The 14,700-nt window shown below is 38.0% G+C and overlaps 1 protein-coding gene across 15 annotated transcripts in view; it reads right to left on the bottom strand.

Moving 5' to 3' along the window:
- The window catches only part of FYCO1 (FYVE and coiled-coil domain autophagy adaptor 1), a 290,511-nt gene that overhangs the window by 74,044 nt on the left and 201,767 nt on the right, over window positions 1–14,700 (bottom strand). For 8 of the 15 annotated variants that reach the window (XM_026717822.2, XM_087916738.1, XM_087916732.1 and 5 more), the window contains exons 1-3: window positions 3,571–3,620; window positions 1,343–1,524; window positions 41–147 (exon numbers count right to left, since the gene is read on the bottom strand). In XM_026717822.2, the coding sequence (XP_026573607.1) occupies window positions 41–147; window positions 1,343–1,397 (162 nt within the window). In that variant the 5' untranslated portion in view covers window positions 1,398–1,524; window positions 3,571–3,620. Of the gene's footprint in view, window positions 1–40; window positions 148–1,342; window positions 1,525–1,706; window positions 1,799–3,570; window positions 3,621–14,700 lie in introns of those variants that run through there. The other 7 variants (XM_026717823.2, XM_087916733.1, XM_087916740.1 and 4 more) reach the window with 4 other exon arrangements.

The following is a 14,700-nucleotide window of genomic DNA, read 5'->3' as shown; positions in this document are numbered from 1 at the left end:
TATTAATTCTGTATAATATCTTAATTTCCTGAGTCCTTACCTGCAAGAGGTACTCAAGCTTATAAGAAAACTTGTGCAAGATTATACAGTCATCTGTGATTGGTTCTCCTGCTTCTAAAAAATCTTTGTTCAGTTCTGTCACAGCATCTTTTGGAAAGAACACAATGCAATCATTTGTAGTTAATTAAGAACAAGGAATGACTGTACAATTTTCTTTTTTCCTCAGAGTTGGCAATGTCATATGCTAGTACCAAAATACCACACTGAAAAAAACACAATTATTCTATTACAATTTAATCAAAATATAAATTAATATAGTATTAGGCCTACTTTATTTATTTGTTAAATTTATTTGCTGCCTATTGCACCATACAGCTACTCCAGGAAACTTATATTAATAAAAAGAAAGAAAATCAAAGAAGTTGTAAATAGAAGTAAAATAATAGAACAATATTATCTTTCTCTCTGGTAGAGTCAGACCAATGCAACTAAAGCATAAGAATCTTAAAGGCTAAGATTATATGCATGTGACAATGCCATAACAAAATGAGAGAGACAGGTGTGGGGGAGAGAAGGAGAGAGAAAGAGAGGGAGAAGTATCAGTCAAGGGTATAATGCCTATACTATACATACTTTAGAGAAGTAGCATTAAATTATGCATATTGTATAACTGCATATTTTACCTCCTTTTATTTGGGGATAAAATACAGTTCCCTACAAGTTGAGGAATAACAGAACAAAACTACAAGGCTTCAGGTTACCATACAATATATGCACAAAATGTGGGGAACTTGCATTTATGATTGTGTAAGAGAAAGAAAAAAAATCTGCTAAAATGGCTGCAATCCAAATCTCCAGCCAATGCTAATAAAAATAGATCTGTCGTTCTTGGAGTTGTTGTGGTACATTTTCAAGAATCTTTGATCAGGGAGAATGAAAAACTATAATTTAAACATTAAATAAGGTCTGAAACAAGACTGGACTATTCCAGCAATCAAATGGTTTCCACTGTAATTCTCAAAAAAATCCCACCCTAAATAAAACCATCTACATATTATGGCCAACTTGCAATGACTACTTAAAACTGAACACAAGTTCTACAAATGTTCTTCCTACTTGACTATAAAATTAATTTCTGAGTTGCCTGGTGAGCATTTAAGTATTTCACAAGTCAAGTGTAGAATTTAAAGAAGATTCCCATTGGATAGTTGTAACAAGACATACAGGAGCCTACACTGTCTTATTCTTTGTATCATGGGAATATTCTTGTTTTCCTATAAAAGGATGTGATATTCGTACTGGAATAAATAAATAGAAAAACAAATAAACAAGTAACATTTACCCTGCATATCCCATATAATCCTCTGTAGCTGAGTTTCACCACTACTTTTTGCCATTGCTGAAATTAAAATGTGGAGATTGCTCTTTTCAATTTCTCACATAGCTAGGTAGAAAAGGGAGAGTTCATGTTGTCAGTAACCTTTAGATTAGTGGTAAGTAGTCATCTCTTCAGTATTTTTAAGTCTAGAAGAAAACAATATTTTGAGTTACAATTGTAACATTCCAATTGTTAAAAGTCATGTTTAATGTCTGGCTAATTTTTAAGTCATAATGTTTTTTCCCTCTCTCAAATTATACATTGCTCAAGGTTAAGACAAAAATCATCAAGGTTTTCATAATAGCAGTCTGCATTTTAAAATGTTTACCTGTTTAGGCTTCCAAAGTGTCCTAAAACATATTTCAAAACATGGTAACAACATAAAAGGTCTGTTTAATTTTCTTTTAAAGTTTGAAATGATTTTAAAACTGCAAGTAGATATGTATCCATTTAGCACCTTTGCGGGGGAAGAAACAAAAAAATCCCATCACTGAAAATTAATGTCATAGATTCAGTTTGGGGACCATGACAAAGTTAGGCATAGAGAGAGATACACCATAAATAAGGCATCCAAGTATCATTTTCAATGCTTTCATTGCAACCATATGAAGTGTCAGTAAATGGAATATTTCTTGACTGCTAGTTCCTTTACAGTTGACAGTGGATCGTAAAAGGCAGAAAATACTCAGTACCTAAAGATCTTCATAGTCAATTCTAATATCATATTGTGGGTTTGTTGTTCAGGTTTAGGTAACTTGGAACTGACACATAAATGGTTTGTAATGTGTTCTACATTCAGAATAGAAAGGAATAATAAAGTTGTCTGCACACTATGGCGATGAAATCCAAATGCAGACAAATGTAGTCCAACATAGTCAATTCTAAGGAACTCAAACTGTGGTAAAAATGTGTCTGAGCTAAGAAGTGTTGTGGTCCTTCAGTTGTGGTCAATTTTGGCCCAGTGACAAAAGCCAATCCTGTGACGGGGATAATTACAGACAGAAAAAAAATAAATTAAGCATAATTGGTTGTATTCAAATTTGATGGCTCACATTTCAAAAATACATTGTACAGTTGAATAAAATGTTGAAAAAGATACTCAACATTGGGAAAAGCTAGGGGAAATTCATTGTATGGGAAGCTTGCAGGTTTTTCATTCTTTTAAAGGGGTGCTAGATCTGTGTTCAGAAATAGCCCAACTGGCAAGTCACAGGAGTGGAACATGTCCATGTCAGCAAATTGTTAAGCAATTTCGCAGGTGGCTAAATACACCACCCCTGTCTCTCTTTGCCCAACTTCACCCACGCTATATAAGGGAGATTGATTTGCTGTGTGCTCTTGTTAGCACATGATATTTAGGTGAGAAAACAAAGCAACCAAGGTAATCATGAATTTTCTTTAAGCAGCAAATTTTCTTTCCACATACATTTCTGCTGTTTTAGGGCTATTTGACCATACTTTTCTCACAATTAATTCAGCCCACTGTTTATTCAATAACCCAGTTGTGCCCCGACATGTTTTATAACTAAATACCTGATGCAATCCAGCAAATATTTTCTCAACCAAAAGAGCTGCAGCCAATAGTTTGACTCAACCGGAGACAAATGAGAGAAGATTCGCGTTAACTAGCTGCTTCCCTAGAAATGCAAAGGCCCTGTCTGCTCCTTCATTCCTCTTTTCTGCAAGTCGATATTGCGCTTAAAGTGCTTATCTGCTGTTTGTGATAGGTAGTCGGCCTTGTTATCCAGAGCTAACCTCCGACGCTTCTTTTCGAAATCAGAAAGAAAACACTCCAAACAGAACGATAAGTTGCAAAGCGACGAACTAAAATGACCGGGATGTCGTTCAAAAGCGCGTGCTTGTGGAAGAAGAAAGGAAGGTCTGTGTGAACTAATAAGTTAGGCTGAAAAGTTAAATGGGACTCTTTTCCTGCCATTTTAGACCTGTTAAGCCTCGACGCTTTCAACAATCATTACAGCCAGGACACTGCAGCGCATCCAGGAAAAAAAAAGCAACAAGTAGAAATAGTAAAGTTGGTGCAATAAGACATTGACACACAAAAACAAAGTAGATAAGATAATCTTCCACCAGCTACTTTCTGAAGAAGAAATCATCTTTATCGGGGCGCTTCTACGAGTTGGTGGATAGAGGAAAGAGGGTGGCATTATTCCAACAAAACAAACGCACATTACCTCAAACTCAAGGCAGCCATGACATAGCTAACATCTCCATATTTTCCTACGATTCCCATGATTCACAGAGGCAAAATAACTCCCTTGGCTCTTCCGGGCAATTTTTTTTTAACCCTTTAACTGCAAACCATAAGCAGTTTACTGAAAAGCTATTAGTTTTCACGTGTGTGTGTGCAAAAATCAAAGTTCTTGAACACTGATATACTAATATATCTTTTTATGATCGAGAATTGGCTTAATAAATGCATTGGCCCACCAAGGTTTGGAAATTTCACTGGAGTTTTGTGTGGGTGTTGTTAATGTTTGTTTAATTTCAGTATTTATCCCATTCCAACCTTTTTCTTTTTTTAAAAAAATTTTTTTTATTGTTTTTTAACATACAAACAAACAGACAAAACATAAAAACATCAGCTCCCCCATATTTATATACAAACAGTGAGTCGGTTGGTTCATCAGTTTTGTGCACTCATCTCATAGTCACAATTACAATTACCTTGTATAATAACTCTTATTGTCAATACAAACTTATAAATCATAATATCACTATTAAAAAAAGAAGTTTGACTAGACTTTTGTTCGATCATGCCTTTGTGAGATAACTATATTTTAAGTAATTTATTCTAAAACAAATCATATAATCGTGCCAATTCTATCCTAAATAAGAGAAAAAAAAAGAAACAGAAAACTATTATATAAATATAATATCCAGTACCAAAAAGAGAAAAGAAAAATAAAATCAATATTATTCCTTATTATCTAACATTTCTATTTTTGTATTTCATCATTCAACCATTGATAGAAAAGATCCCAAACTATATAAAATTGTTTATCTTCTTGCTCTCTGATTTCAAAAGTCAATCTACTCATCTCAGCACATTCCAATATTTTCTTTATGACTTCTTCCTGCAATGGAATTTTCTCATTTTTCCAATTTTTTGCAAATACAATCCTAGCCGCAGTCAATACATTTACAATCAAATATTTCAGCTCTTTACTATAAACATCTGGTAAAATTCCCAGTAAAAAAAGCTCCGGTTTCAAGTCTATATGCTTCTTTGTCATTTTTTCCAACCACATGTGGATTTTAGTCCAATATTTTCTAGCGTCCTCACAAGTCCACCACATATGGTAATATGAACCAGGTTTCTGATGACATTTCCAGCATTTTTCGGATTTGTTCTTGAACATTCTTGCTATCCTCGTCGGGGAAAATGCCACCTGTAAAACATCTTATACAAGTTTTCTTTATAAGCTGTAGACATTGTCATTTTATAATTTTGCGACCATAGTTTCTGCCATTTCTCTAGATCAATCCCATATCCAAAATTCCTCCCCCAAGCAATCATAGTTTCTTTAACTTGTTCTTCCTCCAACTTAATTTCCAATAAGTAACCATATAATTTTTTAATCACCTTTTCATCAGTACCCATCAAAATCTTATCTAAATCAGTTTGTTTATCATAAAATCCCTCTGCTTTGGAATCCTCATAATACTTTGAATGTATTTGCAAATATGAAAACCAATTCATCTGTATACCTTGTTCCTCTAATTTTTTGCATCGATTTAAGTTCACCCTTTTCATCTAGTAATTCCCCATAGCTAACTGTTTGTTCCTTTTTATAAATTATAGGGTAAGAAAACGCTTCTATCGTCGATAACCAAACTGGAATTTTCAAATAACATTGTTTTCTTGTCTTCTCCCAATTTAACCACAGAGACTCCCGTATATAATGTCTTCTAAAATACCCCTGTGTTTTGGTTCCCTTATACCATAAAAAAGCATGCCAACCCAACAACAAATCATGACCTTCTAATGTCAACAATCTAGTTTTCCTTAATGTTATCCATTCTTTAACCCACATCAAATTTGCAGCTTGATAGTACAACTCCCAATTAGGCAGGCCAAACCCTCCTCTAAATCTAGCATCCTGTAAAAAGCTTTAACTTTATCCTTGCTTTCTTGCCTTGCCATATATACTTCAAAACAATTTTATTTAAATCCTCAAAATATTCTTTTCCAAGCCTAATTGGTATTGTTTGAAACAAAAATAAAATTCTGGGTAGAATGTTCATCTTAATTGTTGAAATCCTTCCTATTAATGGCAATTGTAGGTTTTCCCATTTTTTCAAGTCTTGGGCTATCTGTTGTTTAAGTTTAATATAATTGTTCTCCTTTAATGTACTACATCTTGACGTCAAGTATATCCTCAAATACTTAACCTTATTTGTAACTTGAATTTTTAACAATTCTGCCAGTTCTTCTCTTTGTCTCAGCAACATATTCTTTGACAAAATCTTTGTTTTATCTTTGTTTATTTTCAGACCGGCCACCTCCCCATATGCCTCTATCTTTTCCAACAGCTTCAAGGCTGTTTCTATAGGGTCTTCCAGGATAAAGACTAGGTCATCTGCAAAAGCTTGTAGTTTAAATTCTTCCTTTTTAATTTTCATTCCTTTTATAGTTTTATCTTCTCTGATATTTCTATTCAACACTTCCAAAGTCAATACAAATAACAAGGGAGAAAGAGGGCAACCTTGTCTTGTGCCTTTTCTTATATTAATAGGATCTGTGAGTTCTCCCTCCATCATTACCTTAGCTGTTTGTTCATTGTAAATTGCTTCTATTGCTTGAATAAATCTTCTAGCAAAGCCCATCTGTTCCATTAAAAGTAACATAAATCTCCAATTTACGTTATCAAATGCCTTTTGAGCATCTAAAAATATCAAAGCCATTTGCTTTTCAGGATACACCTCATAATATTCCAAGGTGTCCAGAATTACTCTCATATTGTCTCTAATTTGTCGCTTTGGCAAAAATCCATTTTGATCTGAGTGGATAAAGTTATTCAGATATTTTTTAAGTCTTTCTGCTAATATTGAAGCAAAAAATTTTATAATCTGCATTTAATAAGGAAATCGGTCTATAATTCTTGATTTGAAGTAGGTCCGCCTCCTCTTTTGGAATAAGTGTAATATAAGCCTCTGACCATGTTTTAGGTATTATCTTTTTTAGCATAACTTCATTCATAACTTCTAACAGTGGAATACACAATGATTCTTGAAAGGTTTTATAAAATTCTACAGGAAACCCATCTGGACCTGGTGCCTTTCCATTATTTTGTTTCTTAAGTGCTTGGCTTAACTCCATCATTGTTATATTGCTTCCTAACATTTCTTCAATCTCTTTAGGTATCTTAGGTAAATGTGCATTCTGCAAGTATTGTTTAACTTTCTCCTCATCAATATCTTCTTTCTTATACAAATGTTTGTAAAAGTCATACCGTATTTCCTCATGTATAAGCCACCCCTTTTTTCCAAAATTTTCAAGCCCAAAAAGTAGGGGGGTGGCATATACAAAGCAGGTACACTTTTTATACGTGAAAAATGCATAAAATAATAAAGTAGGAATAAACTGGTTTTCCAGCAGTATGCTATACTTTTTTGTAAAAATTGTACGTGATGATACGATTATGAGTGCGAGTACGCGATAGAAATGCATACGCTAGGCATCGGCCTGAATGCTTCGCTCCTACTCTCGTTCGATGCGTAGATTGCTAGCGTCGCCGCACCGCTTCCGGCGCATGACCGAAGTTGTAGATCTAGACGTCGAATTTTGTTTCTTTGTAAATTTTCTTTCTTCATAACTTGTTTCTCTAATAAAATATTTTTTCAAAAAAACTTCACAGTCCAAAAATTGGGGGTGGCTTATACAAAGGGGGTGCTTATACATGGGGAAATACGGTAAATAATTTCTTTTTTCTCTTTGCTGCCATGACAAGTTTTACCTTGGTCATCTATTAACTGCAATATTTTCCTCGACTCTTTCTCCTTTCTCAGCTTATATGCTAGCCATCTACCTGGCTTATTTGCATCTTCAAAATAATTCTGTTTAGCACTCCTAATTTTCTGTGCCAGTTCTTCTTTGTCTATTAAGTCCATTTTATGTTTAGTTATATCCAGTTTCAATTTAACGTCTTTTTTCTGTGGCATTTTCTGCAGTTCTTTTTCGAGTCTTTTATATTCATCCTCCAAGGCTTTGAAAGCTTGCCTTTTCCTAATATTCTTTTTCTTGTATAGTCTATTATCAAGCCTCTGGCATAAGCCTTCATTGTATCCCAAACATTCTGTATTGAAGTGTCTTCTTTTCTATTTTCTTTAAAGAAAAAGGCCAGTTCTTTCTCCATCCATTGTGTAAATTCTTTCTCCTTTAAAATAGTATTATTTAACGTCCATCTCGATCTTTTTTTTGTCCCTTCCATTTAATTGTCAATGGGTTATGATCCGCCCAAGTACTTGTTTCAATATTTACTTCTTGAACGCTAAATATTAAGTCTGTTGAGATCCAAATCATATCAAGTCTGGACCATGATAAATGTCTATTTGAATAGAAAGTATATTGCTTAAGTTTAACATTTCTTTCTCTCCATATGTCTTTTAGAGTTAATTCCTCTGTCATTTTAAAAAAAGATTTAGGAAGAGTTTTTCTATTATACTTTGCTGCTGTTGCAATATAATCAAGTTTATTATCCACAATTCCATTAAAGTCTCCCATCATAATTATATTAGCATAGTCCAGTCCAGCCATCTTGGTATGTAATTTTTTATAGAATTCTTCCTGTTTATCATTCGGGGCATAAATTGCAGTCAAAAGTATCTTTCTATTATTGTCCATTATTTCCACCATTAATATTCTCCCATCATCATCTGTATAAATCATTTTTGCTGGAATAACCTCTTTAATATATAAGACCACCCCTCTTTTCTTACATTGAGTCAAAGAGGTAAACAATTTCCCTAATTTTCCAAGTGTTGCCAACAGACTCAGGCATCCTGAACTTGATGTTTGGTTCGAGCTGCCAAGAATTTGATCTCCGAACTTGAGAGAAAGAGACACTTTTGTTCTGCAAAGAGGCATCTTTGGCCACCGGAAAATAGAAATCACCAAGTAAATTCAGGCAAAGCAAAAAGCATTTATTATGGGAACACTACATCTTTTTTATCAGAAACAGAAACAAATGATATATACATTTCTATACATAATATATCAGAAAAAAAGTGATCAAACAATAAAAATGGGTGAAGGCATTTAGCTGGGTGTCATCATCATCATCATCATCATCATCATCAATGTGAGACTTCAACAGTAGTGTATTGTAGTGTAGTGTGTGAAGTATACCCCAAAAGGACAGTGTCAGAAACCTCATAGCACCAGGAACCTCAGAAAACAGTGCCAAGAGATTCAAGCCAGCCCTTCCCCCTTTAAGAAAAGGGGGAAGCACCAAGAAGCACCAGCTGAAAGGAAAAACTCAGAGCAGCCCTGCTAATGGCTGTTACAAAAGTAACAGCTGACAACAGAAACATTTAAGTAGAACCATTAAGATAAGGGGAATAAGCTGGGGTGGGCTGCAAAATTTTTTACAACCAGTTATCTGCCCTAATGCCTGGCCGGGTGGATGTGGGTAGGCATGTGTGGGTGGGGTCATGTGACTGAGTGGGCATGGCCAACTCTATGTCACTAGTTTGGGTGGTACCTATATTGGACAGGCAGGGTTGGGTGAGGAATTCAGGTGTAAGAAATAAGAAAATTCAAAAATAAAATGTAGGTAAATATGTTAGAGATGCATATAATCATTATCTTGCTTTAAGATGGTTGGAGAAAAGATGTGCTGAAAGTACACTAATATTGTTTTATTTTTTATTTATTTTATTTGGTTGGTCAATTGCTAACAAGATAATAAGTATAAGTAAAAACATAGTTATGAATACATGGATACATATAAGAAAAATAAAAGAAACAATAGGACAGGGACGGTAGGCACTTTGGTGTGCTTATGCACGCCACCTACAGACCTCTTAGGAAAGGGGTGAGGTCAATAGTGGAAAGTCTAAGGTTAAAGTTTTGGGGGTTTGGGGAAGAAACCAAGAGTCAGGTAGAGTATTCCAGACATTGACCACTCTGTTGCTGAAGTCATATTTCCTGCAATCAAGTTTGGTGCGATTAACCTTGAGTTTGTATCTATTGTTTGCTCTTGTGTTGTTATGGTTGAAGATGAAGTTGTCAGTCTGTGCTCCATTCAAAATCCAAGAAAGAAATACTTAGACTCCATAGATTAGAGGGAAGATATCTTTTACTGGAATTCGAAGTGGAAGCTACAGGTAGAATTCTGAATCTGAGAAATTAGGCGCGCAGATCACATATACAAAGTGATGGAATTGTTCCCACCCCCCAAAGTTCAAAAGATTCTTCCAATTAAAAGTTCTGAATATGATCATGTGGGCATCTTCAGGTGGTGATGAGGCCTCTGTCCGTTGACCTTGACATATTTTGATAAAGATTCACAGCTGCGCAAAGGAAAGAAAGCTAAGCAAGGAAATAGAAACTTAAGAGCAGGAATTTATACTCCCCCCCACTCCTCATTTTTTCAACCCAAGAATGTAACACCTCCAGCTCTCTTCTCAGACACAACCCCTCCCCACATTACTCATGGCAGCCGAAAGATGCAAAGCAGTAGAAAAGATCTTGGAGGCTGACATTTGGCCTTCCTAGAAAAAAGACGTTAGTCCTGTAAGAGAGAACAACATAAAAACATTGGTTAACAATCATATACATTTCTAGGGTTTATCAGGATACTTTGTGTGAAGTCTTTGATCAGCTTAGGGGCTCTAACATCCTTCTCATTGACCCATTCAGCTTGGGAAGATGGGAAATGTCTCCAAGCTACGAGATATTGGAGGCGACCCCTCCACTTATGAGAGTCCAAAATCTCTTTAACTTCAAAATGTTGTTCACCCTCAATCAACAATGGTATAGGAGGATCAGTCTGGGTTGGTCTCAAGACAGAAGTGTGTTCAGGTTTCAACAAACTAACATGGAAAACTGGGTGAATTTGTCAAAGAGTTTTTGGTACTGTCAATTGGACTGTCACAGGATTCACAATTTGTTCAACTGTGAAAGGACCTACATACTTAGGGCCACATTTCTTCGACTTTTGAGTGGTTTGTAAGTAACTGGTGGACAGGAAAACTTTGTCTCCCACTTGATAGGACTTCTGTGGGGCTCTCTTTTTATCTGCAAATTTCTTATGGGACTGATGGGCGTCATCTAATGCTTTGCGAGCAACTGGCCAGTTAAGCTGGAGTTGAGATATCCATTCGTCTAGTGACTGGATGTTAGGCTTTTCATGAGGAAGCTCAGGTATGGGCACAAAGTCTTGTCCCGATGCCACTTTAAAGGGGGTAAACCCAGTACTACTATGAACAGAATTGTTGTATGCCACCTCAGCAAATGGCAATAAGTCAGCCCAATTATCCTGTTGATAATTTATGTAACATCTGAGGTATTGTTCTAGCACAGCGTTAGTCCTCTCACAGGCCCCATTAGTTTGGGGATGGTGGGCGGAGCTTAAACCTTGGGAGGAGCCTATCAACTTCAAGAACTCCTTCCAAAAGTTTAAGGTGAATTGGACCCCTCGGTCAGAAATTATACGTTCAGGGACACCATGCAGTCTATAAATGTGCAGTATGAACAGTTTAGCCAACGATTTTGCAGAAGGAAACTTAAAGCAAGGTATGAAATGCGCTTGTTTGGAAAACAAATAGGTTACTACCCAAATAACCGTGTTTCTGGCACTCTCGGGTAGCTCTACTATAAAGTCCATAGAGATTTCCTTCCAGGGAGCTGTTGGCCTGGCCACATTTTGTAGCAGACCAGCTGGCTTGCCAGGGGGCCTTTTTGCTGAAGCGCAGACTGAGCAGCTGGCCACATAAGTCTCAATGTCCTTTTTCAATGAAGGCCACCAAAATTGTCGCTTAACTAGGTGTAAGGTTTTCACAAAACCAAAATGACCAGCCGCTTTGGAATCATGGGCCTGTTGCAATACTTGGCTTCTCAATGTCTCTGGCACATACAGTTTTGCTCCCATCCAGGCCAAGCCATCTCTAACTGTACAGTTACTCGAATTCGCCAGGAACCACTCATCCAGTTCCAGGGCTTCCTTTAATTTTGCTGTCAAATCACTCGACAAATCCACTTCTTGCTTCTTCTTTTGCCCTCTAGTGACCACCAGGGTGGCCAGCTGTTTGGTAGAAACAATCGGCCGTATCACTTCCTGACGAACACTGTTGTACTGAGGCAATCTAGATAAAGCATCCACCATAAAATTCCTCCCCCCCCGGAATGTACTTTAGTGAGAAATTGAAATGTTTAAAATACTGGGTCCACCGAACTTGCTTAGGAGACAGTTTCCGAGGCGTTTTTAGGGCCTCCAAGTTCTTATGGTCACCTTGAACGGGTGTTTCGCTCCTTCCAAGAAATGTCCCCATGTCAGTAGGGCCTAGCAAACTGCAAAAGCTTCCTTTTCCCAGACAGCCCATCTTCTTTCAGTTTCAGTCAGTTTACGGGAGGTGTAGGCGCAGGGTTGCAGGGTTCCCTTTTCATTGATTTGAAGTAAGACCGGCCCAACTGCCACATCACTCGCATCGGCTTGTATCACGAACGGGGCATCCATGTCCGGGTGCTTTAGCACTGGTTCTGCAGTGAACAGTCACTTCAGCTTTTCAAAGGCTGCTTGGCACTCCATGGACCACACCAGCAGTTTGCTGGGCTTTGGTTTCGCCTCCCCTTTGGTTTCCAAGAGATAGGTGATAGGCATTGCTATCTTAGCAAAGGACGGGATGAATTGTTGGTAGAAGTTGGCAAATCCTAAAAAGCTTTGAAGTTGTTTTTGGGTGCGCGGGGGGGGCATTCCAACACCGCCTGCACCTTCCCTGGATCCATTTCGATACCCTCGTGTGGAATGCAATACCCCAAATAGTCAATTTTCTCTTGATGGAATTCACATTTGGACAGTTTAGCATACAATTTAGCGGCTTGCAGTTTCTGTAGTACTGAACGCACCAGTCTCACATGTTCATCCTGAGTCTCTGTGTAAATAAGGATGTCATCAAGGTAAACCAAAAGCCCCTTGTATAAATGTTCATGTAGCACTTGATTGATCATTTGCATGAATACGGCTGGGGCCCCCTGTAGGCCAAAAGGAAGAACATTGAACTGGAAACAACCCATTGTGTTCCTTAATGGGTCACCCTTTCTACTTTAGGTTTTGAAGCTCATCCTCCATGCACTGATCCTCCTCCACCTCATTAAATTTGGCTTCTAACTCTTGCAGGAAGTCGTTGACATCTTGCAGCTTGGGGGCTCTCCTCTAATGGAGGGCTGCTAGCCATTCCTTTGCTTCTCCCTCTAGTCCCCTGGCAATGGTATTCACCATGGCTCTGTGCGATGGGTAGAGATGGCTATAGCACTCTAGGTGGACCCTAGCAGAGACAAGGAATAGAGCCAGTTGATCTAAGTCTCCATTGAATTTCCCCCGAATCAGGACAGTTCACTCATCACTGCTTCTCCCTCATCATGTTGTTCCCTGTTCCCTGCAGGCGCACTTGATGTGTTTGGCGATCTCTCTCGGCTCTAGTTCATGGGGGGATACTCACCTTGGGCAAATTGCCTCTTGCACAGAGGAGCCACCAGCAGCAGCCTTGGATTCATTCTCCTTCTAGTGGGTTGAGAAGGGGGGCTGCATTCCCATCTGCTTCAGCTCACTTCAAAGGGCTCAGTTGCAACCACCTCTCTTTTGGGGGGCATAATGCCCCCTTATCATGAAAGGTGGCTTGGTCAAATTTCTCCCTCAACTGCTCTAAAGATCCCTCCAAGGGTTTTATCAGAGTTTTTGAGAGTCTGGCCTGTATCCAATCCCTCATCCATTCCAATCTTCCTAACTCACTCAGGGGTTTTCCCCAGCTCTGGGTTGGGGGAGCTCAATCTCAGCTGCTTTAGGGACTTTTTTTCACCAATACTCATCCCTTTTCATTTGGGTTGCTGAGATGGGCATCTTGGCTGTCTTGGCTTTGCTGTCCAGGGAGGGCTGCAATTTGGTTCTGATTGGGCTGCTGGTTCCTGGAGTTCTCTGGGTGGGGGCAAGTTCTACCCTGCACTGGGTTGCCTGGAGCAGGCTATCTTAGGATAGTCCATCCTTTGCCATGGGAGCCTGAGTTTCTCTCCATGCACCCCCCCTCTATTCCCCGAATGGAGAGTCCGGAGCTCAGGAATCCCTATCATTTTTATTAGTTTTGAGACTTGGCTTGCTGTCAGGATTCTGACCGATACTCTAATTAAATCATGAGCCGCAGGCCAAGCTTCAAAAAACATCTAGTTATCTATTAGGAGTTTCATGTCAGCACTTTGACTTCACTTAATTCATACCTTGGTTCTAACCCTGTTTCCCCCTTCCCCCAACGTATGTCATCAGTCACATTCCCCAATGAAGCAATTTCACGGGTTGTAGAAGTCACTCCTTCTGGCCACTGTGGATCTCCATGGAGATGACCTTGAGGTTGCTGGCAGGAATGTGCTTTGTTTTGACTGAAATGCAAGTTCTGCAATGCAACTGCAAGGCTCGATTCCCCATCCCTCTGCCTATGGCAACTTGAGAGCAGGTCAGGAATGCTTCACAAGTTGACAAACTCAAGTATAAAGGGGTATTAAAACCTAATAGGCCCAGTTTGTTCACCAAAGGAATGTAAGGAATTATTGTTTTGAATGCCAAACTAAAATCAACAACCAGCATTCGCATATGAGTATTCTTTTTCTCCTGTTGCACCAAACTAAAATCACAGGAAAGTGCATCATCTATAGAGCAGTTCTTCCAATAGGCAAACTATAATGAGTCAAATATAGGGGAAAGCATGAAACTATATAGTCCTTTGCCAATCTGTCAAAATACTTCATCATAATGGTAGTGGGTGAGAAAAAGAAATGATACAGAGAACTATACAAAGAAGAACAAGTGGAGACAAAAGATAGAAGAATACTTAAAGAAAATGGAATTACCCAAAGTGCTTGGAGAAACTAAAATGATGTTGGAAGGGAAAATTACAATGATGGGATTAATAGAAGCAATCCAAAGACAAAACAATGGAAAAGCACCAGGACCAGATAGCCACCAGAAATGTATAAAGCATTACAGGATACTATATGTGACGTGTTATTAGAAGTTGTAAATGAAATTTTGATTAAAGCTAAAATACCTAACTCATAGATGGAAGCATATATTACCCTCATACCAAAAGAGGAT

This window comes from Pseudonaja textilis, chromosome Z (genome assembly GCF_049901715.1).
Source record: "Pseudonaja textilis isolate UNSWEBS1 chromosome Z, rPseTex1.2, whole genome shotgun sequence".
In the NCBI taxonomy this organism is placed as follows: Eukaryota; Metazoa; Chordata; class Lepidosauria; order Squamata; family Elapidae; genus Pseudonaja; species Pseudonaja textilis.
The sequence above is the reverse complement of the archived record's forward strand: the minus strand, read 5'-3'. Positions and strand labels throughout refer to the sequence as shown.